General features: G+C 49.1%; 1 protein-coding gene across 1 annotated transcript; it reads right to left on the bottom strand.

Moving 5' to 3' along the window:
* Positions 1-4,701: 4,701 nt before the first annotated feature.
* On the bottom strand, positions 4,702-18,774 carry PNLIPRP1 (pancreatic lipase related protein 1). Its single transcript, XM_066239194.1, has 13 exons — positions 18,667-18,774; positions 18,492-18,540; positions 17,772-17,926; positions 17,164-17,289; positions 15,642-15,776; positions 13,875-13,983; positions 12,262-12,381; positions 12,041-12,160; positions 10,455-10,573; positions 9,452-9,578; positions 7,330-7,438; positions 6,597-6,764; positions 4,702-4,824 (listed from the first exon to the last, which is right to left on the bottom strand). Exons 2-13 carry the CDS (start codon positions 18,538-18,540, stop codon positions 4,761-4,763), a joined length of 1,401 nt encoding a protein of 466 aa, XP_066095291.1. The 5' UTR covers positions 18,667-18,774; the 3' UTR covers positions 4,702-4,760.
* Between the last annotated feature and the right edge of the window lie 6,737 nt (positions 18,775-25,511).

Genomic DNA, 25,511 nt, shown 5'->3' with positions numbered 1-25,511 from the left:
AAATCTGTGCGAGCATGTGCTCGACAATTACACCTAAGCAAGACTACAGTTCATAAGGTGTTAAAGAAACGTCTCTCTTTTACGCGGTACAAATTGCGGCAACAAATGGAGCCCAGATCAAACTCCACTGAATAGGTATGAAACTGGGAGAGTTTTCCTTTTATTTGGTGCGGATTTCACATTTCTATCGTCTTTTTTTGCTTTCCTGTGACCGGTTAAAAGTGCACCATGACTTTACGGACACACTGTAGATGCATAACTGCCACTGAAGAAAGAGTACAGGGAGGGGGGCTCGAGCCCTGGCCACAGCGTTGGGCTTTATCTAAAGAGAATAACTTAGGGGTATTGGGTAGACAGGGGTCCAGATTTAGGTGGAATCCAAGCTCCTAAACCAGGCATACAAAGTTGCTCACTGTTACAGGTTGAATTATGTTCTGTCCAGAAAGCCATGTTCGGAGTTCTAACCACCCCGGACCTCAGGATATGACCTTATTTGGAGATGGGATCTTTATACAGGAAAAATGGAAGTCATAAGTGTAGGTCCTAATCCAATATAACTGGTGTCCTTATAAAAAAAAGGGACATTTGGATGCAGAGACACGCACACAGGGAGAAGGCCCCGTGAACGTGAAGGCAGAGAGCTGAGTGATGCTTCCCCAACCCAAGAAGGGGCCAAGATTGCCAGCAACCCTCGAAAGGAGAGAGGCGTGAACCAGGTCCTCCTCACAGCCTCGGGAGGGTCCAAGCCTGCTCACCCTCAGTCTTGGACTTCGCAGCCTCCAGAACTGTCAGAGAATACATTTTTATTGCCTGAGTCATCCTATCAGTGACACTTGGTGATGATGGCCTGAGCTGACTAACGAGGCCACCGTGTGGCCTCTGCCCCATTCATTCCTGCCACTCCCCGACCTGACATCCCCTCGCCGGAGGACTCACTGTTCCGGAGCGATCCTGCCCTTTCTCTCCTCTGAGCCTTTGTGCCTGTGGTTCCCCCTGCCAGGGAGTCGGCGACCTGTCCATCCTCCCCAGGGACTTGCCCCTGAGGTCGCCCTCCCGGGTCCTCCCCATGCACCAGGCTCTGTCCCCCTCCGTCCCTCTTCTCCACATTTGCTCCTCCACTGCAGGTCCCAGAGCCAACACTCTGCTCCCAAAGCCTGTGACACTGGACGTGACTTCCACAATCTCAGTCCCAGATCCTGCTCTCCACGGTGTCTCGGACCTGAGTGAACACAGGGAGCCTCACCGCCCCTGGGACAGGCTCGGCAAGTGACCACGGCAAAGAGAAAACGATCTTTATCCTTCGTGAAAATGTGCAGTGTCATTAAAACGAAAACACGAAATTAATTCTCAGGGAAGTGTCCACGCGGAGCCCAGGGAACTGGACTTGTGTTGGAGGGTCATGAGCAACTATCACAGCAGGGCTCCCCGTGGGAATCACCTGAGGGCTCTTTAAAAAGCCCTGTGCCCTGCATTCTTCTTCAATGGGTCAGGGCAGGGCCTGGGGTTGCTCCCGCCCTCTTTTTCTTTTTCTTTTCCCCTTTAAACTCCAGGTGATTCAGCCAGGATGGCACTTGCTTCTGATAGTCACTGAGCATTGTCCCAGAGGACAGGGCCAGCCTCACGCACCTTGCGGTGAGCTTGCAGGTTCTGGGTTGGGTGGGCACTAAGCCCACCTTAACCTGCACGACTTTGAGCCCAGGGACCCAATGTTCTGCATTCCTGCAGCCTTCTTGTAGCTTTGGGTCTGGGGCCAGCCTGTGGCCACACTTCTGAGGTTGCCTCACACCCCTTACAGTGGACTGGCTTCAGGATAGAGGCTTCTGTTCCTACTGTGCTGTTGATTCCTTTGTCAGAGCCTCAAGACAACAATACCAGGCTGGGCTGTTGTGCCCATTCCACAAATGAGCAAGCTGAGGCCCAGAGAGGTGGCAACCCCTTGCCCAAGGTCCCTGGGTTGACCAGTATCCTGATGGCCAGCTCAGTGCCTTTTTATATTGCTTTCAATGAAACTGAATGTCCCTCTGAGCTTTATGTTAAAAAACTGAATATGAATATGGCGTATTTTCTTTGCTCCAAAGGCTGTATCCCTGTGTATTCTAAATAATGTGCCACCTTTGTTATTGAAAAACAAAACAAAAACAAAGCCCAATCAAACTGGCCCCATGTAGCCCCTGAAATCCGGAAATTTGACCAGATTTGGCTAAAGCCACATAGACACTGCAGGTGTACCCCTGAGTGACCGCAGAGAGCCCCACCTCCCCACCTCCCAGGGTGATATGTAAGGGTGAGGGATGTTTGGGGCCGAGCATGGCCTCTCCACTGGTGTCGGGGAGTGGGGCTCCACGGCCACGCCGGTAAGCAGCCGAGGCCCAGGCAGTGATCCTGGAAGCTGCTGTTCTGTCTTCCTGGCCGCTGCTCCAGCTGCACAGCTGATAGCAGGACTCCTTGGAGTGAAGGGTTGTGTTGGGAGGAGGGAGCAGAGCCTGGCCCCGCCCATGCCAGCTCCGACTCCATGGGCCCCTCCCCTGCCCTAGAGCATACGGCCACCCCTGTACCATATGCAGTCAAGAGCCAGGTCACCCAGGTTGCAAGGCCCAGGGCAGCGCTTCACTGAGTGCTGTGGTGTGGCACACAGCCTTGGGGCTTCCTTCCTCTGTGCTGCGCACTCCTCTCAGTTTCCTCTTTGTTTTAAAATCGTTTCCCCGAGCCATGGGCCGTATCTGACAGTCTGGGGAGTGGGTAGGACAGGCTGTCCTCAACTGGGGAGAGGGGCTCTCTCCCTGTGGCCAACTGGTCCTGCCCCCTCCACTGTGGTCCTGCACAGCCCTCTCTCCTCCGGCCTGCACGCCTGCATGGGGCCTCCTCCGCATAGATGCCCTCCCAGCCTGCAGTCTTGTCCACTGTGGTCCTGCACAGCCCTCTCTCCTCCAGCCTGCACGCCTACGGGGCCTCCTCCGCATAGATGCCCTCCCAGCCTGCAGTCTTGTCCACTGTGGTCCTGCACAGCCCTCTCTCCTCCGGCCTGCACGCCTACGGGGCCTCCTCCGCATAGATGCCCTCCCAGCCTGCAGTCTTATCCACTGTGGTCCTGCACAGCCCTCTCCTCTGGCCTGCACGCCTACGGGGCCTCCTCCACACAGATGCCCTCCCAGCCTGCAGTCTTGTCCACTGTGGTCCTGCACAGCCCTCTCCTCCGGCCTGCACGCCTACGGGGCCTCCTTGGCACAGATGCCCTCCCAGCCTGCAGTCTCCTTGCAAGCCTTGGCCAAGAACCAATGCTTCGCAGAGCCTTCTCGGTCTTTCTCCTTTTCTGGGCCGCCCTGACCTGGGACGTACCTCGCTGTCTGCACTGGCCTGGCAGCATGGCCGGCTCGGTCCTGGCTGGGTGCCCTCCTGCTGTGACAGCGGGAGCTCCTCCTCTCTGCTCACTCCAGAGCCAGCACTGGGCTGGTGTTTGGCAGCGCTGGCGAATCTACATTCCATTGAGCTCTTCTGCCAACATGGTGCTGCCTTGCCCAGGGTGTGGGTCCACAGCCAGTGCCGGCAGAACTGTGACCAAGGGGCCTCTGCCCTGGGCTCTGTTCACTCCTGCCCTGGGCCCCCTCCCCTCGTCATTACCCCTGTTCACGAAGGCTCACCTCATTCATGCCTGTCACGTGAGGCCCTTATTATAGTCACTCCTTTGATCCTGACAACATCTGTGTTCAGGAGCAATCTGTAGCTCGCACTCAAGTTTGACGCTTAGTAAACAGCTAACATGGTCAAGAGGCATGTCCGGCTGACAGGGCGGGGCCCAGAGGCGGGGGCCCTGGAACTGCCTGTGGGGTGGAGGTCTGGTGGCCAAGAGGGGAGACCTTTGAGGAGGGGGCGATCTTTCCAGTCCTGCACGGTCCCCCAGGGACGATCATGGGACAGACTGGGCCACCTTAAAGAACACCGTCCCCTCCCAGGTGAAAGACACCTGTATGGGTGTGGCCCATGGTGAGGGCTGACTGGCTGAGGGCCCCTCGGTGGCTTCAGACCACAGAGGGACAGAAAGGTCTCCCTTTCCCTTAGAAACGATTCTTCCTCAGTGCCTGCTCTGTCCTGGATATTGCCTGCCGGGCTGGCACAGAGAGGGCCCTGAGGCAGCCCCGGCTCGCGGTGAGCGGGATCTGGGAACTGTCCACTCTGCAGATGTGCCCACCACAGTCTCCGGATGCTGCAGCACCCTCTACCTCACCCAGAGCCGGGCCACCACGTGGTCCCATCACCACAGCGTTCACCGCCACATGGAAGCCACGTCATACATAGCACGGTCTTTCCAAGATCCTTCAAGGTGATGGTAGAATCAGGGAGGAGCCCTGGCGTTGGAGCTAGGGGCCCGACCCTCAGTCCTGATGGGACACTGATTCACCCTGTGTGCTTGAACGGCAAACCTGCCAATCTGAGCCTGTTTCCTCACCTGTGCGATGGGAGGCTCTGCTGAGGCCCGAACACCCACCCTCTAGTCCTGCCGTTAGTTGCCAGCCCCTCAGCTGGGGAGGAAACAGTGAGGGCCAAGGAAGTTGGGGGAACAAAAGAGTGTGTGATCAGAAGTCAGCGGCAAGAAACCCAAATACAGAATATGGGAAAGCTCCGGACATTTGGACATTTCAAAATGTTCAGTTCCCAAAAGCGCCTGCAGGGGGCAGCTGGCGTCAGAGACAGACTGTGAGGAGATAGATGCATCAGCGGGTTTTATTCATGTGAACACAGCGATGTCAAATTGTGCCTGGCGTTTAACAGGGCGTGAGAGTGAGCAGCACGTCCTCTCTCACGGTGTCCGTGCTGCAGAAGCTGTGCCTGTGGAGAGAAATGAACCCTTGTGAGTGTCGCACGGCCTTACTTGGTGACTGGAGTTGTTAGCAGAGGAATTCCCTGATTTCCAATTCAGAAGCATGGAGGGAAGCATTAGGGTTGTCGCTTTGACCAATTGTTCTTCATATTTATAGAAGAGAACATTGCTCCCTCCCATGATTGTTGAGAATCCCATGTCAGTAATGCAACAGCTCACGACAGTAAATCTAAAAAAACCTTTACAAGTAATAGTGACAACGCAGACCTAAGTGGTTGTCATCACGGGTCTTCCAAGGACCATGGGCTTGTCTGGGGCCTCACTCACCGTCTTTGAACCTCGAAGCTTTGTCCAGTTTCTTCTCTCTCCCCTGGCCTTCAACACTGTGCCCTCTGCATTGCATTTGCCTTTCCTCGAAAATGTAACTCTGACCTCCAGTCGTGTTCCCCGGTTCTCTGCGCCCTGCTGAGTCCCGCTGGGAGCAGGCTGTCCTCCCCTGCCTCCCCCCCCACACACTGAGTCCTCTGTCCCTAGTCCCTGCTGTCCCGATATCCCTCAGCCCGAGAGGTGCCTGGTGGCCCCCTGCCCTCCATGACCGCCAACCCCGCCCTTTTGCCTCCTCCCCAGCACTCTCTTTGACCCCCTCGTGGGACATTTTTTTCTGTCATTTGACTTTCACATGAATCACAGTCTAATTTTTCTCAACAGCCACATGGTGAACTCCTTGTGAGCAGGCACAGTCTTTGCATCGCCAACTGTCTGCTAGGCATCCACTAGGTCTTAGTAAAGGCAGAGAGGAAGGAAGGGGTGGATAAGGGTGGGAGAGCCCCATTTCTCCTAATATCTTGTCTCTGCAGGGAGCCTGTCAGCCCATTCCTCAGTAGGACTTGAAACCCCGATGAGACTAAAATGATCTGAGGGGGTTCTGAATAAAGGTTGGAACAAAATGGTTTTTAAAACCTCTTAATGAGGACGATTTTTAAAAAATTTTTACTTACTGGCTGTTTTTTGTTTGTTTTTGTGACAGAAAGTGAGAGAGAGGGGCAGATAGAGACAGACAGACAGGAAGGGAGAGAGATGAGAAGTATCAATTCTTCATTGCAGCACCTTAGTTTTTCACTGATTACTTTCTCATATGTGCCCTGACCGGGGCACCACAGCAGACTGAGTGATCCCTTACTCAAGCCAGCGACCTTGAGCTTAAGCTGGTGAGCTTTTGCTCAAACCAGGTGAGCCCACACTCAAGCCAGCAGCCTTGGGGTCTCAAACCTGGGTCCTCTGTGTCCCAGTCCGACACTCTATCCACTGCGCCACCACCTGGTAAGGCTACTGGCTGTTTTTATAACAGCAAAATTATTTGAATAATTTGATTGACTCAGCTCTTTTACTCCCCAAATTATCCCCGTGAGCCAGGGAGGACAGAAGGGTCAGCCAGGTGGTCAGCACAGCAGGAAGTCCCTCTCAGCTAGAACACAACAGTGACAACTGGGGGTGGGGAGATGGAGGAGGCGGTGGGGAGCCCCGTGCAGGCTGGAGGTGGGAAGGGATCATACCCTCTGTACCCCCAGGGATAGTGCTTAGAATACTCAGTAAACTGTACCCCACACAACTATTTGGGGCTCCCTGTCAGATATTTGTTGGCCTGGCAAGAAAGAGCCCCAGATAGGAGATTTTCTTGGCTTTTCTGGCTGAACTGTAACTTGAAATTCTGGGGTGAGTTTTCCTCACAAACAGGAAGTTTTGCAACCCCCCTTAGGCACGAGCCAGCAGAGATACATACACTGCCCTCTCCTCTCCTTTCTGCACTGTGATCTTGGAAGCACCCACTTTGGGGAAAGTGGGGTTTATCACGTGGTTATTCCACAGGAACTTGACTTTCTGAATTGTCCCAACGTCCAGGTCTGCATCAAACTCAGTGGAATGGGTAGAACCTGGCGTGATGACGCCCCTTGAAACAGAAATAAGAACATTTGCATTCATAGAAACAACTTCCAATGACCGTATAAGGTCACGCCGCTTTTCTATCCTGAATTAATGAGACTATTTTTTTCCAAATTAATTCCCAAATAAAGGTTGGAGAAATGGAAAAGCCAGAAATCAAACTATTATTTAAAGATTGGTTACTCAAACTTATGTTAATTTCTCTTTAGAACTTTCTTATAGAAAATTATATAATTCCTTCATATTATGGTTTTCTGGAAGACTTATTTATCTAGTAACAAGTTATCCGCCTGGTCACACGTCACTATGCAAACTAGAAAACATGCTATCTGGGATAATAATTAGATTTAATTTTTAAAAACCAAATCTATTGAGTAAGAAAGAACTAAGCCCCTGGATTTATATTAGAGAAAAGGAAAACAGTTAGCAGAAGTCTGAAATTCACTTCAGCACATAAGGGAAAGAATTGAAAATCCACTGATAGATAAACAGATGACTAGCATTTAAGTGCATGGATCTAAAAACCGTGTACGTCATCAAATGAGATGTGGCGCAAAACTAAGAAACTTTACCTGAAGACGTCATATTGGCGAGTGTTTCCCTTATCTCCAAACAAAGCAACTTTGACCTCACCAGTGATGAGTCTCCCAGACAGTGTGACGGAAACCCCGTATCTCCAGCCTGCAGAGGGGGCGGGAGACAGTTCGTTTATTCCTGCACAAAATACTTCACCCACACCTGAGGTTCCTGTCCCTGTCCCTTGCATTGGGGCATCAAAGTGTGAGATGTTCTACATGTTCATCTACAACTCACACTAGGACACGAGGGGAAACACATATCTAACAGGGCCCCCTCCAGATCTGCACTGTCCTGTAAAGGGGCCACGAGCCACATGGGGCTGCGTCAATTTAAATCCATATTGAATACAATTAAAATTTCAGTTCTGCAGTTTCACTAGCCACGTTGGGAGCATGAAATTGCCACTCGGAGTTCGTGAGTACTGACTGTATCGGACAACACAGACGTTTCTATCATTGCGGGACGTTCTTTGGGACAGTTCCGTTGTGGAATGACGGTACCACGAGTTAAGGTGAAAAGAGAAAGAAGAGGGGCTGGTCTCCGCATCTGGAACTCTAGCTCAGGAGAGCGGTCCTGTGAGCCCCTCGTGGGCAGGGTCTGTCTTATCTCTGCATCCCCAGGACAGGGCAGGGTCCAGCATAGAGTGGGGCTCTGCCGTCACCCAGATTAATACCTGGAGTGCTGTCTCAGTGCCCATGAGCGCACACATACACATGCATACACGCATATGTACACACACATCATGCATCTTTGTATACACAGATGTATGTATACACACACACACACACACACATCCTTTGCTTACTTCCTACCCATTCTTCACATCCTCAGACATGTCGTCCTTGTCCCTGCCTCTGGTCAGGGCCAGGTCCTCTGCCCACAGTGCCGTAGTAGCAGCCCACCAAGCCCAATCCACCTATAGCTGCTGGCTCGGTTTCCGTCTTCTCTGCTCTATTGTAAACTGCACGCACAGTGGCGCTTGGACCCTGCTCCCCGGCACCTAGCATAGCCTGTGCTCCATAAACGAATGTTGGTTAAGGAAGTAATATATGACTTTTGAATGTGTAATTTGTTGCTAAAATGTGGGCAAGTATTTCATGCATCATTACCTCCGCAGAAGGATTGATTAAGCAATGTCTTAAAAAAATTATAGAGTGATGAAAATTTCTATATCTTGATTGTGGAGGTGGTTATATGATTATTCATTTGTCAAAACTCATAGAACTTATCCACTAAAATGGGTGAATTTCACAGTATAAAAATTATGTCTGAATAAACCTAACTTGACTATATAAGGCTTGTATTATATTCATGTATTCATATAATTGTTGTTGTTTTTTTACAGTGAAACATCTTAGGGGACCATTATGGGCAGGGTGGCTACAAAGTGACCCAAACATGCCCTGTTTTACCCTATGACTTAGTCCAGCCGGTAGGTTTTTGAGAGAAGTCACCCCTTCCTGATTCCTGCCCGCCCTCCACCAGAGGGCAGCCCCCGGGCACCAGGGGCACGTGGATGAGGGAAGGAGAGGGGAAGGGGGAGAGTAGAGTTGGGCCTCTTAAGGGGCCCAGCCCAGGAAAGAGCTGGCACCAAATAAATGTTTGCTGAATGACTAGAAAAGCAGGTGCATGTGACACCGTCATAGGGACAAAGGGGTCAGATAGATGGTGATGGGAGAAGATTTGACGTGGGAGGGTGGGCACACGATGCAATATGCAGATGACATATCATAGAACTGTTCACTTGTACACCTGGAACCTATAAAATCTTATTAACCAATGTCACCCCCAATAAATTTAATTTAAAAAAAATAAGAATAAAAAGGGACCATGAACTGTGGAGCAATAAAAATTCAGGGCAGATGGCCACAGAGACATGTAAATTTCTATTATCCCATTAAGTGATATTATTGGTTTCTACCCATTTCCTGCTATAAGAATAATGTGGAACAAATGCAGACTCCTTCTAAGTCCCAGCTGACCCGTAAATGGGACATTTTGGCTGGACATGTCTTTTTCTGACGACGATAAAAAAAAGGGTCAGGTACAAGCCCTTCATTGATACCAGAAACGACACTTTCTTTACCCAGAAGGGAGAGTCTAAGTGCAGCTTACGGGGGAAACTGTTGGAGTCGCCTGTGTTCAGGAAGAACTGCTGCTGTCCACTGGCCCGGCCGGCGAATTTGTCCGCATAGTGGCCCATCTGCGGGCACCCTTCGTCTGGACAGGGGAAACACTTGTTCTAATGGAAAGAGATAGATCAGGCTGTAGGAAGTGAATTTGTCTTTGTAAGATCCATACATCCGGGGGAGCAAATTTCCTACAGTCTGAGCTCTCTCATTTGTAACTGGAAGGGGATTGGAACAGATGTTCTTCAAATTACCTTCCCAAGCCCGGTACAGTCACATTCAAATGGCTTGGGAGCTTTAGAAAATACTGATTCCTATATTTAAGAAAATACCGGGGCCCAGGTTAGATCAATTACACCTCCCCTTTAGTGATGTGCCAGTGATTGATGAAAAGCCAACTTCCCCGATTGTAGTGTTTACTGATTTCCATGGTGTAAATACTATGACGGTGGCCATTTTCAGGCTACCAACGTGATGTCACTGAACGCGGACTTGGGAAAAGGCTCTCATGAGCCAGAACATGCAGGCTCCAGAATGCCACCCCTCCTCCCCGTGTTGCCGGGCTACAGAGGCACAAAGTCCCAGCCTGGCATGTGAACCCAGCATCCAGTCCTCTCTGGCACGTGAGTTCATCTCTCAGAGATTCTTCTATTCTTGCTCTGCCCCCGCTAGGCACCTACACCCCTTCTCTTCCTTGGAAACGTGACAATTTCATAAGCCAGATTCACACGCTGCCTCCGGTCGGAAACTTTTCTAGATCATTGAGCCGACTGCTCTTGACTCCGATTTCCCGGTGTCTCCCACACCCACATGACACAGCTAGAATTTTAGCCACTGCCTGCCTAAAGTTTAGTTTTCCTCCACTCCGCAGGACCAAGAACTCCGAGGGACAATGCATAACAAGGAGGGGGTGGTTGGAAACAGGTGAGCAGGTACCACAAATTCCACACTCAGGGGGACCACAATTCCACAGTAGGACAGTAGCTTACGGACTTAAAGTCCTTGTAGGAAGCACAGGGGTATCCAGTGAACCCATCAGGATTGAGGATGCTGGCCGAATAATACTTGTAGCTTCTTAGGTGATTGCAAGCCACGAAGTCTTTGGTTCCTGGGGAAACAAGTGAAGAAATCTGTGCAGGTGGTCAGGGAGCTGTGGCAACCTCTCTGCCTCTCCCAATGGGAAGGTTCCAAAGTGGGAAAGTGGGATTGTATTTTCAGAAAGGTGAAGTAAGTCCAAATTCCAGCCACATTAATGCAGTTAACCTATAGAGGGTGCTTTCTGTGTGTTGGGCAATGTTCTGAGAACTGTTTGTGTATTTCCATGACATCCTCACCTTTCTTTCCTACAAGGTGGATATCATACCGTTCGTGATTACAGAAAGAGCTAGAGGTTACAGATTCAGATTTCAGGTTACAGATACTAAATGGCAGAGCTGGGAATTGAACCCAAGCCCATCTGGTGTGTGAGTCCACGCCTCTATCCTCTGCCATCCTGTGTCCCAGTTACCAAGCTGGAGGTCATTGAAGACACAAATCAGATGCGACATTGACCTCCTAGACACAAAAAAACAGGGTGACAACACTTTCCTGCAAATAAAAAGGATGGTTGAGTAGCTTTAGGTGGCTTTATCTGAGCATCTCACTCCTTATAGTCTTCCATAACTCCGGCAAGATCCACGCCTTACAGGCCTGGGCTGAACTTGCTTGGCCACTACTGATGGAGAGTTTAGGCTACCCTGCCCATGAAGACCCTCAGAACACCAACATGTAAGTCTTGGTCTTAATATTTGCTTCGATAGCATCCATATTTGTCAAGCCATTTTGATTGAATTCAACAAAAATCTTTACTCATTAGATTTGGTCAGACCTGTGGGTGCCAAATGGTGAGTCTGGCTGAAAATTTCACTTACCCATTGTACTTTTAACTTTATTAAATACAGAGTCAGAGCTGTGTCTGAAGGCTGCCCTTGATCCTAGGGGCATTTGATCGATGGTAAAGACTAACCGCCTCGGACAGCACTATCTCCACTCTAACCTCCCCTATATGTGACTGCTTCTCATTCTTGACCCAGCATTGAAGAATGGTGACTCTCACTGTGCCAGTGCCTTTGCTCTAGAAATGACTGAGAATAGTCTCATTTTGGCAACTGAAATGAAGCCAGTTGCATAAGTCTGAAGCATGTCACTGACTCCCAAGGGAGAAACTGGCAAATTCTCGTAGCGTCAGGATGTTGACTTTTATGGTTTTACCTTACCTTGTTATGTGAATCTACCAATTTATTGTGGGAGTTATAGCTTCAAGTGATAGTTTTGTAATTCTCTGTTGCTTGTACACTCCAGATTACCCACAACGATATTTTAAGGAAGTACAAAAAGCAGTAGAGCTTAGCTATAACAAATGATATAGAGCTATAGTTTTCAGAAATAAGGTCTAACAGGGGGGTTTGTATATTTTTAAAGAGCAGGGGCTTTTTGTTTGTTTGTTTAAGATTTGCTATGGGAAAGGTGCTGCTCACCCCAAGAAGGTGATGCCCCACTCCACTCTGGCTTTACCCCGCCAGAGCTCTGGCCTTACCTGACCAGATGCCGTCTAGGTCCACGATCTGGGACAGGATGTTCTTCTTGCAACCCGGCATCTCTTCTCCTCCATTGGGGAAGAAGTCAAGGTGACCCACCAGTTGGTTCATTCCAAAGCCTGCAGTGTTGGGAACGACCATGAGCTCTCTGTAGTTCAGGGCTCTCCTGGGTGAGAAACCCCGGTGCGCGTGCTCAAGGCTGGCGCCTCACTGGCCTCACCCATGGATGGGATCAGAGGAGCCGCGTCCGTGTGAATCACATCCACAAAGTTGGCGTCGGAGGGATCAAGCCGAACTTCTTCAGGAGTTCCCTGGAAACTCGCCTCCATGGGATCCAGCCCTGAAAGAAATGGCCAGTGCTGCAGACCACAGCTTAGCTGTGGGTGTCAGCAGGCTGGAAGTGTACAGTTGCCTAACTGTCTAACTAAAGGGGTGCCATAACCTGGCGATGCCCAGCACTATGACTCTGGGTATTGAATGTGAGGACATAGGGTCTCAATGTTGCTTGTTACAACGGGGTTCTAAGTGGCGTGAATAAAGGATGATGAACAAAGAAATTTAGATATTTTTAGGGGCTAGGATTTTTTTCCACACCAGATGCTCTCATTTACTTAATGTATCTTTCTTCTGCAACATCCTTTTTCACTTCCCAAATTTGAAGAGGAAAGGGACAGAGCAGTATGGTGTTGGAGACAAGGACAGGATTCTGGGGCTGGTTGCCTGACTGAGTCCCCACTGAGCCACTTCTGAGGCAAATAGCACGACGTGGGTGAATCACTCCACTTTTATTGTGCCTCAGATCCCTATTTATAAAATGGGGGTAATAAGGCATCTATTGTATACGGTTGTTATAAGAGTAAATGAATAAATGCATGTAGCATTTAGCACAGTGCCTGGCACATCATCGTGGGTGTAGAAATAAAATATTAATTATTATTCTTTCCTCCTGACTATATTTCCTTTTTTGGAAGGGCTCTTGGATTTGCCAATGGGTTTTTGAAGGTTTGGTCAGAGCAGCCAGAAAGGCATGAATATAATTGTCTGCTGAACATAAAAGGGAGAGTTCCTCTGAACGCAGAGACTTGTTTGAGCCGAATGACAGCAGAAGTGGGTCTGAGTCTCAGTTCCACCACTAATGAGTTATGTGACCTTGAACAAGCTCCTCATTTCCTTGAGCCTGTTCCTTTGATTCCTTAGAATGAGAAAATGTGAAACACTTGGTGTAGTATTTGGGATAATTAGGCACTGAAACAATGCTTCCTGTAACAATCATATTAGCATTATGTTAATGTTATTATAATTATTATATTATAAAGCTGTATTTTGTTGCTATTGTTGCAATGTAAAGGCTTTTCTGGGGCTAAAAGGATGCTTTTGGCCATGATGGTGTTTGGGTCCCTTCTACCAGCAGAGACAACAAAAAGCATACTTTCCACGTTCTGTTCTGCCCTTAATTTCACAGAACAGGGGTACAAAGAATGATAATTAGGGATCCTTTCTTGCTCATGTTCAGACCAGCCTTACTCTGCATTGTTCTGGGAGCCCAGTCCTGCTGAGCAACTTAAACCATCAGAAACTCGGATCTAGAGAGAAGGGACAGGAACAGAGATGGGAGAGACAAAAGGAAGCAAAGAGGAATAAAGCCACGACCCCCTGCCACTTTGATGAGCTTCTTGGGGGCTTCCTGAAATACTCTGTGCAGGCTCCAACCACCTCTGCCATGGCCACGGGGGGACAGTCTCCTTCGGGCCGGTTCTGAGCTGGGCTGCAGTCTTATACCAGGTTGTGTGGTTACTGAGGACAAAACCCAGCACCCTACCTGTTGGGTCTTACCTGTAATTCTGCCCAGGCCTGGAGTCCTGCTTCCTGCCTCCCCAGCCACGTGGGCGCCCAGGCTGTGGCCGATGAGTTGAACTTGGGAAAGTGGGTAGTTGTAGTTTGTCTGGACAGGGAAGACAGTATTTTTAGGACATTGCTGTGTTGTGGCTTTTGTGATGTGCAAACCGGATACTGTCACTACTCTGCTGAAGCCTTCTGTGGCTCCTACTCCCCTTAGAATCAAGTCCAAGTTATTTCCAGGGCCTCAGAGCTTTCCTGACTTAACATGCATTTTTCTGGACTCCTCTGGAGCAAGCCCTCTGTGGATCTCTGAGGCCCTGAAGTACATATGTCATCTTCTCTGATGTCTGGGCCTGGTGTGGAATCGTCTTTCTGTGGTTGTTGATCTTCCCAATCACATCAACACAGCTCACATCAGCCCCACCCCACCCCATCGGGCTCCGCCCACCCACCCGCAGGCTTCCATAAAGCGCTGCACTCTCCCTGCCAGAACCCTGACCACGCTGTGTTGTAAATCTTCCCCGTAAGCTCCTCCAAGCCCTGAGCGCCTCGCTCATTCTCCCAGCACAGCTCCTGACACTGCGCCCCCCAAATACTGGATGAACAAACAAACAACATAGACATATGGGGTGTTTGCCCACATTGGTCTCGCCGATGTTGCCCACATGCACTCCTTTATTGGCCTACAGTGCCTCTAGCACAAACACCCTGGGCTCGGATCTCTGCAGGGGTGCAGAAGTAGTTCGAACCAATTGGTTTTTTTTTTTTTTTTTTTTTTTTTTACAGAGACAGAGAGAGTCAGAGACAGGGATAGATAAGGACAGACAGACAGGAATGGAGAGAGATGAGAAGCATCAATCATTAGTTTTTTGTTGTGACACCTTAGTTGTTCATTGACTGCTCTCTCATATGTGCCCTGACCGTGGGCCTTCAGCAGACCAAGTAACCCCTTGCTGGAGCCAGCGACCCTGGGTCCAAGCTGGCGAGCCTTAGCTCAAACCAGATGAGCCCATGCTCAAGCTGGCGACCTCGGGATCTCGAACCTGGGCCCTCCGCATCCCAGTCTGACACTCTATCCACTGTGCCACTGACTGGTCAGGCCCAATTGGTTTTTTTATACAACCTGTAACTGTAAGACAGTCACAACTGGGACCTTTATCTGGTGGAGAAAACAGTCACCAAAAATTAGTGACTTAACTGAAAAAAAATAAGAGACATAAAGAATTAGCCCAAAGGAAGACCAAGGCAGGAAGAGATAACTGGACTGATGTGCAGAACATTGACAGGACCCACAACCACAGGCCAGTGGAGTTGGTACTTGCAGCTGTGCATACTGTCCTTTGGCTCCACTGACTTTCCCGGGAGCGCTACGTGTCTCCCCCAAACAGAGCCCGCCTGGTACAGTGGGGACCTGTGGACCTAAATGCTTTGGGGCCCGAAAGACAGCTCTTATATCACCTGCTGTATCATTTTTTTTGGGGGGGAGGCAAACTAGTAAGCTTTCTGGGCCTCAGTTTTCTCACCTGTCAATCGAAGACGATAATAAAAGACCCTAGCTCCTAAGTGTTACCTCTTACTGCTTTTTTTCTTCCACTGCTGTGCCATTACTAAGGCGAGTTTCAGAGTTTCAGAAGTCATTCTCCTTTAATGATGTAAATCTTCTTTAAATAAGTAATCACAGAGGTATCTCCACCCGACAAAGAGCCAGAGAGCCAGAGAGCGGGGCCCTGCCCTCCTCCTCGGCAGCGCCCGGCCACTCACCGAGAGCAGGCTGAGCATCTGGGCCACCTGGGCGCCCACCACGCGCACGTTGTTGACGGCCTGCGAGTAGGTGGTCTGGGAGCCTTTTTTCCAGTCCACGCAGATGCAGTTCACTTCCTCCACCTCGAACATGTTCTGGTGTTGGAAAGACACCAGGTGTCACCACGGGGCGCGTGGAAGCACACCCAGCCGGGCTCAGAAATGGTCACGAGACGTTAGGGACCCCCGTGGTCAGCGATGGAACGCGAACAGACGCCCTTCCTAGTGGGGAGATGAACTAACTAAACATGATTACTTGGGGAAACAATTACATCATTACAGGAGCCCCATTTTGAAAAGAAACAGCCTCAAGTGCAACCTCCGGGGCCCAGCGTCTAAGTGACCTTGTGGATTTGATCTAGGGGTCACTTCAGCCCCTTGGCAATGCTGCAGCCAGTGGCGGGTCTTGCCTTCAGCCCTGCAGGCCGGGCAGCAGCAGAGCTTTAAGGTAGAGAAAAGCATTTCTCCTTTTAGAGTCAAGGAAAGCTAGACTTTCATGGGGAAAAAATCGCACTGCGGATATTTGCAAAATAGAACTGCACTGAGTTAAAGGAGATCGAAGGCTTCTGAAAGGAAAACTTCTTCCTGGATGTTGAAGAAACTAGTGTATCCTCAGAAGTCCCTCCAGGCCGTGCACACAGGCAGCTTGAATCGAAAACGGTACTACTAATGTGAAATCCAGAAATCCACGTATATGACACTAATATGTGTGATCATGCAGGGATACCAAGAGGTATTTCCTCAGGGTGCCAAGAGTTAAATGCCTGGTAAACCAAGACCACCCACAGAATGCCTTTAATTTTCTGGGTTTGTAACATTTCCTGTTGACATTACGGGTCAGAGTTATTAATGTGTGTGCCGGGGTCAATTCTTTGGTGTCAGAAAAATGGATTGAACCAGTTTATATATGGGAAGAAAGGAGAGTGGTATATTCTGCATGTATTTATGTGTGTTCCTGTGCACATGTGTGCACGTGTGTCTGTGTTTGCATGCATATGTATGTGAACATGCATGTGTTCATCTGTTGTCCGTTCTTCTGACCAACAGATGCTATATTACACACAATTCTGCACGGTCTAGGCTGCCTTTTTAGTCATCCAGTCGATCTTGGTTCTCCATTCTTACATAAATGGTCATTTTAAACATCTCTGACCCTCGGGAATGAGGGCAAGATTTGAACAAGAAGAACACAATTCCTCCTATGCAGGAATACCAAGTCCCCGCACTGAAAATGAAAGCAGGCAACACTTAACCTGGATTTAACCAGAAATGAGGAAATGTTTGCTCACTTAGCAAATGTCATTGTTTTAGGCTACAGACACAGTCCAGAAACGTGGAGAGGGATTTTTACTTTTGCAAAGGGAGGCATTTAATTGCATTTGGAGCTCATTTACTGCGCTTGCCTCAAAGGGAGGCGGGGACATTAGAGGGCGCAGTGGCAGCGGCCGGCAGGGCAGCCACAGGGGTGACAGCCTGCCCCTACCTTGCACATGTCCAGCACCCAGCTCTCATCGCCCTTGTCTATGTAGCCGTGGATGATGAACCGGGTCTTCCTGTCTGTTTGAAAATTCGATGCCTCGATCGTTGATGGATCAGACAGAAGGAGATTCTGTGACAAATGCAGAGGTTGCATGTTTGTGTAGCCCAGCCACTCAGGACTGCCTCACTGCCTCGCTCTTCCATTTTCCTACTCATCGCAATGCTACAGCCTTCCAAACTTAGCACAGAAGCCACCTCTTCCGTGAAGCCCACCCTGACCTCCCTTCTCCTGCCCCATCTTGCTATGTCAGGAATCACAGCCTCTACTGGGTCTGGATCGCGGCTCAGGGTCTTACCTTTCGTAGGGTTCTTTGGTTAGCTCGTTGCCCCAAACCAGAACCGCATAACCAGCTAGAGGCTCTGGCAAATGCGAGCCGTTCATTCATTTAAGCCAACGTTTTACTGAAGAGTTACACTGTCCAAACCCCGGGGTGCAGCCGGGGGTGGGTGGGGCCCAGTATGTGGAGTTTGCCGGTACAGAGAAGAGAAACTCTGGTCTGCGGGCACAGCCCCGCCCCCAGTCACAGCGGTGATGGCACGCTGAGGGCTCACCTGGAAGGTGTTCGGGTTCTCGTTGGTGTAGAGCAGGAAGCGGGTGCCGATCTTCTCGGGGCTCCAGGGCAGGACTTTCAGGGGCCTGATGACGGTCCCGCCCCAGGGCTCAGTGTCCGAAAAGCAGCCGAGCGAACCATAGCAAATCTCTTTTCCTATAGAGAAAGGATGACCTGCTCAAGGATTCACTCCTGAGCGGGGATCTGGGACATCCCTGCTGCTCGGGCCTCGTCACTCCCCTGCACGGGGACAGTCTGACGACCGTGCCCACAGCCACCTCTGCCCCATCCATATTTTCTTGCCCCCAGTGTCCACCTTCTAGTACAGGACCAGTCCCATTGAGTCCCTAGAGACACCACCATCAAAACTTCCAAGTTCTGTGTCCCGTCCCAGCTCTTCAGATAGATTTATTTGACTAACGTGATAATGGGCACTGATGAGTCTATATGTTAACTCAGGCAGGTGTTTAATGCTTTTCCGAGAAAAGTCTGGCCTTAGGGGTGCCCCGGGCATGGAGACCGGATGTTGGGGAGACGCTTTGAAGCGGGTCCCCCTCAAACGGGCCCCTCTCCCGGGCGGTGTGCCAGCCCCACCCGCCTCTCTCTGGAAGCGGCGTGGTCCAGAGCCGCCGGATGCCCTGGTGGTGTCTAAGGGTTTCTCTGGCCAGTGCTGAGATGCCGGGTTTTAGTCCTTCCCGAGGGCAGGCGTGTTGTGTCTCACCTTTGGCTGCTCCGAGCAGGAAAAGCGCGACTGTCCAGATGCTCAGCATCTGCAATAAATGCAGACATTTTCAGCCTCATCAAGCATTACCAGAGCAATGAGCAACTCTCAGGGGTTCAAGGCTATCGCCTGGCCTCTCCTTCACCGTGGTGGGAAGATGGCAAAGGTGACTTACCCTGCTGGATGTTCCGGGCGCTCTCTCCCCCCGGATCCAGCGCTCAGGCTGTTTTATACCCCGACTTTATCACTGGGCCACTGCTTCCAGGAAATAGCAGGTGACGGTAAACAGGCTGTGTGCACTTACGATTTTAATCTGCACAAATACACAGAACGAGATTAATGGTAGTGGTCCAACCTTCCCATAAGCCCGGGAAGATGAAAGAATGTTTGATTAAAAGGGGAGTAATAACCCCCTAACTTTGCATCAGTGTACCTGTGCATGGAATTGTGAGCCAAGGGGACCCTGCTTTCCCATTTTCTATTTCATCACCAAGTAGTATGCAAATTCCAATGAGGTCCCAGCAGCAAGCCGTAAGAGTGGCGGGGAGTGTTTCCCACTTAGAATGGACGGAAATGCCCCCATGTTGACGAAAGCAACGGGAAGTGTCTGATTAAGAAAAACCTCCTCTCTGTCTCGAGCAGTCTAATGATACACAAGCACATGCGCTCTGGAGACAGAGTCAACAGCCCCCACAATGGCCTCTGACCACAATCCCCCATTAACTACCTGTTCCAGTTACCTACAGCTTTGCAATGACCCGACTCAAAGCATCATGGTGTGAAACGGCAGCCATCATTCTATTATCACACAGTAATTTTGAACAGCTGCGCTCAGGAGCCTTTAAAAGCCCACGTCACCAGACAGTGTCACATCTGCTGAGTTTCCCCAGGTCCTCTGAAATCTGTGCACCTGTCCTGCAAGATTCGGCCCTGTGAGGCTGCCATGCATCGTCCACAGACACGCATCTGTGGGCAGCCCGGCCGGTTCACACAGCGGGCAGATAAGCCTTCGTGGAGCAAACACCCTCGGTGCCCTACACCACCCCCAAGTTAAATACGCCTCACTGTCAAAGTTCACACTCCTCCAGAGTAACCAGAACACCGGGGGACAATTCGAGAAGCTCTCCTGTCAAGAAAACAGAAAGGACTTCCCCCGGAATAATAAAGAATAATCACCAACAGTTATTAAGACTTAGAGCAGGCAGTCAAGAAATTCACACATATTACAGAATTTAGGTCTTATAACAACCCCATGAAGTAGGTGCTGTTATTTGCTTCCCTTTGCAAATGTGGAAACTGAGGCACAGGGAGATTGAAGAAATTGTCTCCGAAGTCACATAGATAATGAGTGAGGAGATGGGATTTGAATCCAGTCTGTACGGAGTGAAGTAAGGAGTTGTTGAATATTTAGTTATTCTGAGCAAGGTATCAACAAGAGTTTCTGAGTATAAAACACATAGAATAGGAAAATTATTTACATAGAATCAGTTGGAACAGAAAATAAACTTCCTGTTAAACTGCCAGACTTGAACCATCTGGTTGACCTAAGCGATCAAGTAGTTAAGCTTTGAAAGTCTGCTTAGGTAGTCTAGGAAGGTGCTGGAGCACTGTAGTCAGGCTGGTGCTGACCCAGATGCTGACTTGTGGTCATCTAGGGGTGAGCTAATAGGTAAATGAGTCGGTAGGAGGTGCCAGCTGGCCCTGACTGCCTCTTGGATCTCTTTTCTTCCTCCTTTCCATTCTGCCCTCCATATATGGCCACACTGAGTTCCATCCAAATGCCTAGTCCTTTCCTACCTTAGGGCCTTTGCACATACTGTTCCCATGGCCTGAAAGTCTCTTCCTTAGACCTCCATCAAGCTGGCTACTTCTTGTCATTTAACAATTAGCTTTAATGTCACCTCTTCAGTGAGGCCACCTCTGACCACCTCTGACACGTGTCCACGGCCACCCTCCCCATTTGACCCCAGGCCCCCATTCCCCAACACCTTGTTTGTTTTCTCCACATCTCCTGTGACCAGTTATCATTATCTGTCTTATTTACGTGTTCATTTATGTGCAGTCAGTCTTCTCCCCCCTAGAATGCAATTCCAGGAGGACGGAGACCTCACCCGTTTTGGTCTCCGCCTGCTGTACCCCAGCTGCTGGAACTGTGCCTGGCGCTGACGTGGTTATGGATTAATGAAAGAACAAATATACTGTGAATGGAGTTCGTGGGTATTTTACCCTTTACTCTCAGTGAATTTCAGGGCTGAGAAAGGGCTGTGGGCACAGTTTTAAGAAGGGGAGGGAGGAAGAGATGTTTTCTTTCGACAAGCATGGAGAATATAAATGTCTGATCAGATTTAGAAGAAATTATTATATATCATCTGTCAGAGTTTGTCCAGGGGTAAGACCCCTGTGCCTCTTTACCTTTTAACTCACCTTACTGACAAGTTCAACTGTGGGCTCTATGCCCACTACAGGGTAAAGGTCACTCCCTGGAGGGTTCAGGGTTTGAAAACACCTAAAGTGATCGGGGCTTGTGTGCCCTCTATTGATGAACATTTGGTTGTTTCCAATATTTTGCTATTAAATACAGCACCTTGATGAATATGCTTATTCATTTGTCACTGTCCACATGGATGACATATCTGTGGGAGAAACTCCTAAAGTTGAATTTCAGGGACAAAAGATCTGTACATTTAATGTGTCTGTGTATATTGACTATTCACCCCGCACTCAGTCAATGCAACAACAATAAAGACCATTAGTTATTTAAACAGGTAAGTTTTTAGAGGAATATAATGGTTCTATTGGTTGCAAGCAACAGAAATAAATTTTGTTTAGCTAAATTAAAAACAAAAGAAGAGAAGGCCCTGGCCGGTTAGCTCAGTGGTAGAGCGTCAACCTGGCGTGCAGGAGTCCCGGGTTTGATTCCCGGCCAGGGCACATAGGAGAACCGCCCATCTGCTTCTCCCCCCACCTCCCCCTCTCCTTCCTCTTTGTTTCTCTCTTCCCCTCCTGCAGCCAAGGCTCCATTGGAGCAAAGTTGGCCCAGATGCTGAGGATGGCTCCATGGCCTCTGCCTCAGTCGCTAGAATGGCTCTGGTTGCAACAGAGCGACCCCAGATGGGCAGAGCATCGCCCCCTGGTGGACATGCTGGGTGGATCCTGGTCAGGCACATGCGGGAGTCTGTCTGACTGCCTCCCTGTTTCCAACTTCAGAAAAATACAAAAACAAACAGACAAACAAAAACAAAAGAAGAGAGATTTCTTGAAAGAATATTGGAGCATCTCATAGAACCCATGAAATTGTTGAACCATGAGACCCAGGGGCCCAAAACGGGGTTATCCTGGAGCCCTCAGCTGTCCTCAGATCACTTCTTCCCTGGACCTGATTCTGCTGCAGGGACTCCCTGGCTTTGTGCATCTCAGCTCAGAATTCTTAATTGCCAGATGATGGGCCTGATCAGGTCAGGAACTGTCCTGAATTAGTTAGCAAATTATTAGGGAGTGGCTCTTAGTGGGCAGGTCAGGCTGAGGGGACCCACCCCTGTGCACCCAGAGCTGGAGCGGAAGTTGTGAGTGGGCAGTGCTGCAAGAGATATGTGCTTCCACAGTAACAACAACAACAACAAAAGCAATTCTAAATGAATCGACTGCTAAATTTGTACCAAAGTGCACAGCTGGTGGCTCAGTGCTGGTAGAGAGAGGATTTCTTTAGAAGTATTGCGTTTATCACACCTTGAAATAATGGAGAGGTGATTTGCGTGAGTTATCAAGAGTGAATTAAATTGAGAGTATCATGCTAAGTGAAATCAGTCAGATGGAAAAAGTCAAGAAATGTATGCTTTCACTCATATGCAAGATATAAAACTGCAAGGAATAAATGAACAAACAGCCCTGGCCAGTTGGCTCAGAGGTAGAGCATCGGCCCGGTGTGTGGAAGTCCTGGGTTCAATTCCTGGTCAGGGCACACAGGAGAAGCACCCATCAGCTTCTCCACCCTTTCCCCCTCTCCTTCCTCTCTACCTTTCTCTTCCCCTCCCACAGCCAAGGCTCCATTGGAGCAAAGTTGGCCCAGGCACTGAGGATGGCTCCATGGCCTCTGCCTCAGGTGCTAGAATGGCTCCGGCAGCAACAGAGCAACGCCCCAGAGAGGCCGAGCATTGCCCCCTGCTGGGAATGCCTGGTGGATCCCAGTCGGGTGCATGCAGGAGTCTGTCTGACTGCCTCCCCGTTTCCAACTTCAGAAAAATACAAAAATACAAAAATAAATAAACAAACAAACAAGATAAACAAAAACTCACAGACATAGACAACAGTATGGTGGTTACCAGAGGGAAAGAGGGGTAAAGGGGGGTAGAAGAGGACAGAGGGGGTCAAATATTATATATGGTGGTGTAAGGAGACATGACTGTGGGTGGTGAACACATAATGCAATGTACAGATGGTATATCATAGAATTGTACACTTGAAATGTATAAATTTATTAAACAATGTCACCCCAATAAATTTAATTAAAATTTTTAAAAGAGTAAATGATGACTGTGGAGACTAGATTTCCTGATCAGCATATCTGATTAGTACTGTTGTGTCATTTTAAGGTAAGAAGAAGCAACTCTCCATTCATTGGTGTTAGCTGTTTGACAAGAAGCATGCTGTCACGGACAAAGTCAAAAGTGAGTGAACCAAAAAGGTGCCCTCGCTTCTGATGACAGCAGTGAGGAAAAGGCAGTAGAAGGAGACCAGAGAGTGGAGCCTGGGCTGACCCATCACCGTGAAAACCCTTCTGACACCTGACCTGTTCTTTCCCCAGTCTCAGGCTTTCTCGGGATGGAGAGACAGGGTAGAGATGGTAATAGATAGATTGTGAAAATGGTCACAGTCCTCCACGCTCCCCCCAAATATCCACACCCTTGGCAATGTGTCCTTGAAGTTCCTTTCATCCTTTGGCTAGATGGTTGACTTGATTTGGCTAAATGTGTACTGCCATCACATCAATGGCAGTAACCACTTGAACCAGCTCAAAGCCACTGACCCTGAGTATGTGAGACACCCAGGCAAGATGAACAGCACTGCTGACTAAACACACTCTGACCACATGAGTGAATCCATCTTAGCCCAGAAGAAGCACCCAACTAACCCAGAGATTACTAATAGATGTTTGCTGTTTAATACCACTGAGTTTGGTGGTGGCTTGTTATGCCGCAGTAGCTAACCAATACAGAAACCCAGCTCAGTGAGACAGCAGCTGGCATTGCACTTACTGAAACCATTCTTGGGCACAGCATCAGTTAAGTGTGTATTATTTCCTAACACCCACATTTCATCCATATGCACTGTGCTCTAACACAATGGCTCTTGTTTAATGCCCTGGGGGATATCATTGGACTAAGCCTCTAGCAAGACTGGGCTCTAAACTTCATCTCCTTTAGAGCCTCCTAGACCAGCGGTTCTCAACCTGTGGGTCGCGACCCTGGCGGGGGTCAAACGACCAAAACACAGGGGTCGCCTAAAGCCATTGGAAAATACATATTTATTATACAATACATTTTTATGTATTTTCCGATGGCTTTAGGCGACCCCTGTGTTTTGGTCGTTCGACCCCCGCCGGGGTCGCAACCCACAGAACCACTGCTCCTAGACCAATGAGTTCATTCCATATCAGATGAGAAGATTCCTAGGTGAGGCTTTCAGACAACAATAACAAATAATATATAAATATTTTGAATGAATTTATATCACACCCAGCTTCAGAAATTTAAGGCAGGATTTGTATTCACACAGATTGTGGATCTCTTTTGAAATCTTGATTTCTTGTCCACTGGACAGCTCTCCTGCCTTCAACTATATGACTCCTTAAAAGTCACAAAGATAAAGTTGAGATCATGTCTACACATCTGGATGGAGATGAATCATGCTTTCCTCCAGCCAATCAGCTCTGTCCTTGTATTTTCCTCCAACTTCAAGTTCAGAATGTTCAGATACCTTGTCATCTCAATAGAAAACTATCTTATGAATTCTGGGGGAAGGGTAGGGTTGGCTCAAGATGGGTTCTCAGACCCCTAAATTCTGAGAAGTGTTTGTTCTGAGAAGACTGTTTTCTAAATCTTTCCCAGAGCCTAGTCTAGGGGTCGGGAACCTTTTTGGCTGAGAGAGCCATGAATGCCACATATTTTAAAATGTAATTCCATGAGAGCCATATAACAACCCATGTACGTTACGCATTATCCAATAAAAATTTGGTGTTGTCCCAGAGGACAGCTGTGATTGGCTTCAGCCACCCGCAACCATGAACATGAGCGGTAGAAAATGAATGGATTGTAATACATGAGAATGTTTTATATTTTTAACGTTATTATTTTTTTTTATTAAAGATTTGTCTGCGAGCCAGATGCAGCCATCAAAAGAGCCACATCTGGCTCGCAAGCCATAGGTTCCTGACCCCTGGCCTAGACACTCACCCGCGTTCAGTTGAACCAAGCACATATAACATGCAAACCCCTTAAGGAATTTACATATGGGGTACACATGCAAGTAAGCCAGCAACTATGGTATGGAGAGAGAAGTGCTGAGATGGAGGAAGTCCTGGGTCCAGTGGGAATGTCGGAGACCTGTAGTCCAGTCTTAAGGGGAGTGGGTAATGGAGGTGAAGAAAAGTCTTCCTGAAAAAAGAGATGTCTAGACAGAAGGAAGTCAATCAGTAGGAGTTAAATAGACAGGGAAACAGAGGACAAGACATCTTAGGGAGGAAGAGTTTGCACAAAGGTCCAGCAGCATCCAAGGTCAAGGCCCTTTAAGGGACAGTGCCGGAATGTGGTGAGATGATGCTGGGGTCCCGGGTAAAAGCCAGACTTATAGGGCCCTTGCAAGGCTCACTAAGGAAAGTAGGTTCTACCTTGGGGACTATTGGGAGGATCTTTGATTTGTGCTTTAGAAAAAATCAAAGAAGCTGCAGGGGGCGGGGTCTGAGGGAGCCCCCTGGGAGCAGCTAGGAAGCATTGGAAGTGCCCAGTCTTCAGCTCCTTACGTGTT

The sequence above is a fragment of the Saccopteryx bilineata genome, chromosome 7 (genome assembly GCF_036850765.1).
Source record: "Saccopteryx bilineata isolate mSacBil1 chromosome 7, mSacBil1_pri_phased_curated, whole genome shotgun sequence".
Taxonomy (NCBI): domain Eukaryota; kingdom Metazoa; phylum Chordata; class Mammalia; order Chiroptera; family Emballonuridae; genus Saccopteryx; species Saccopteryx bilineata.
The sequence above is the reverse complement of the archived record's forward strand: the minus strand, read 5'-3'. Positions and strand labels throughout refer to the sequence as shown.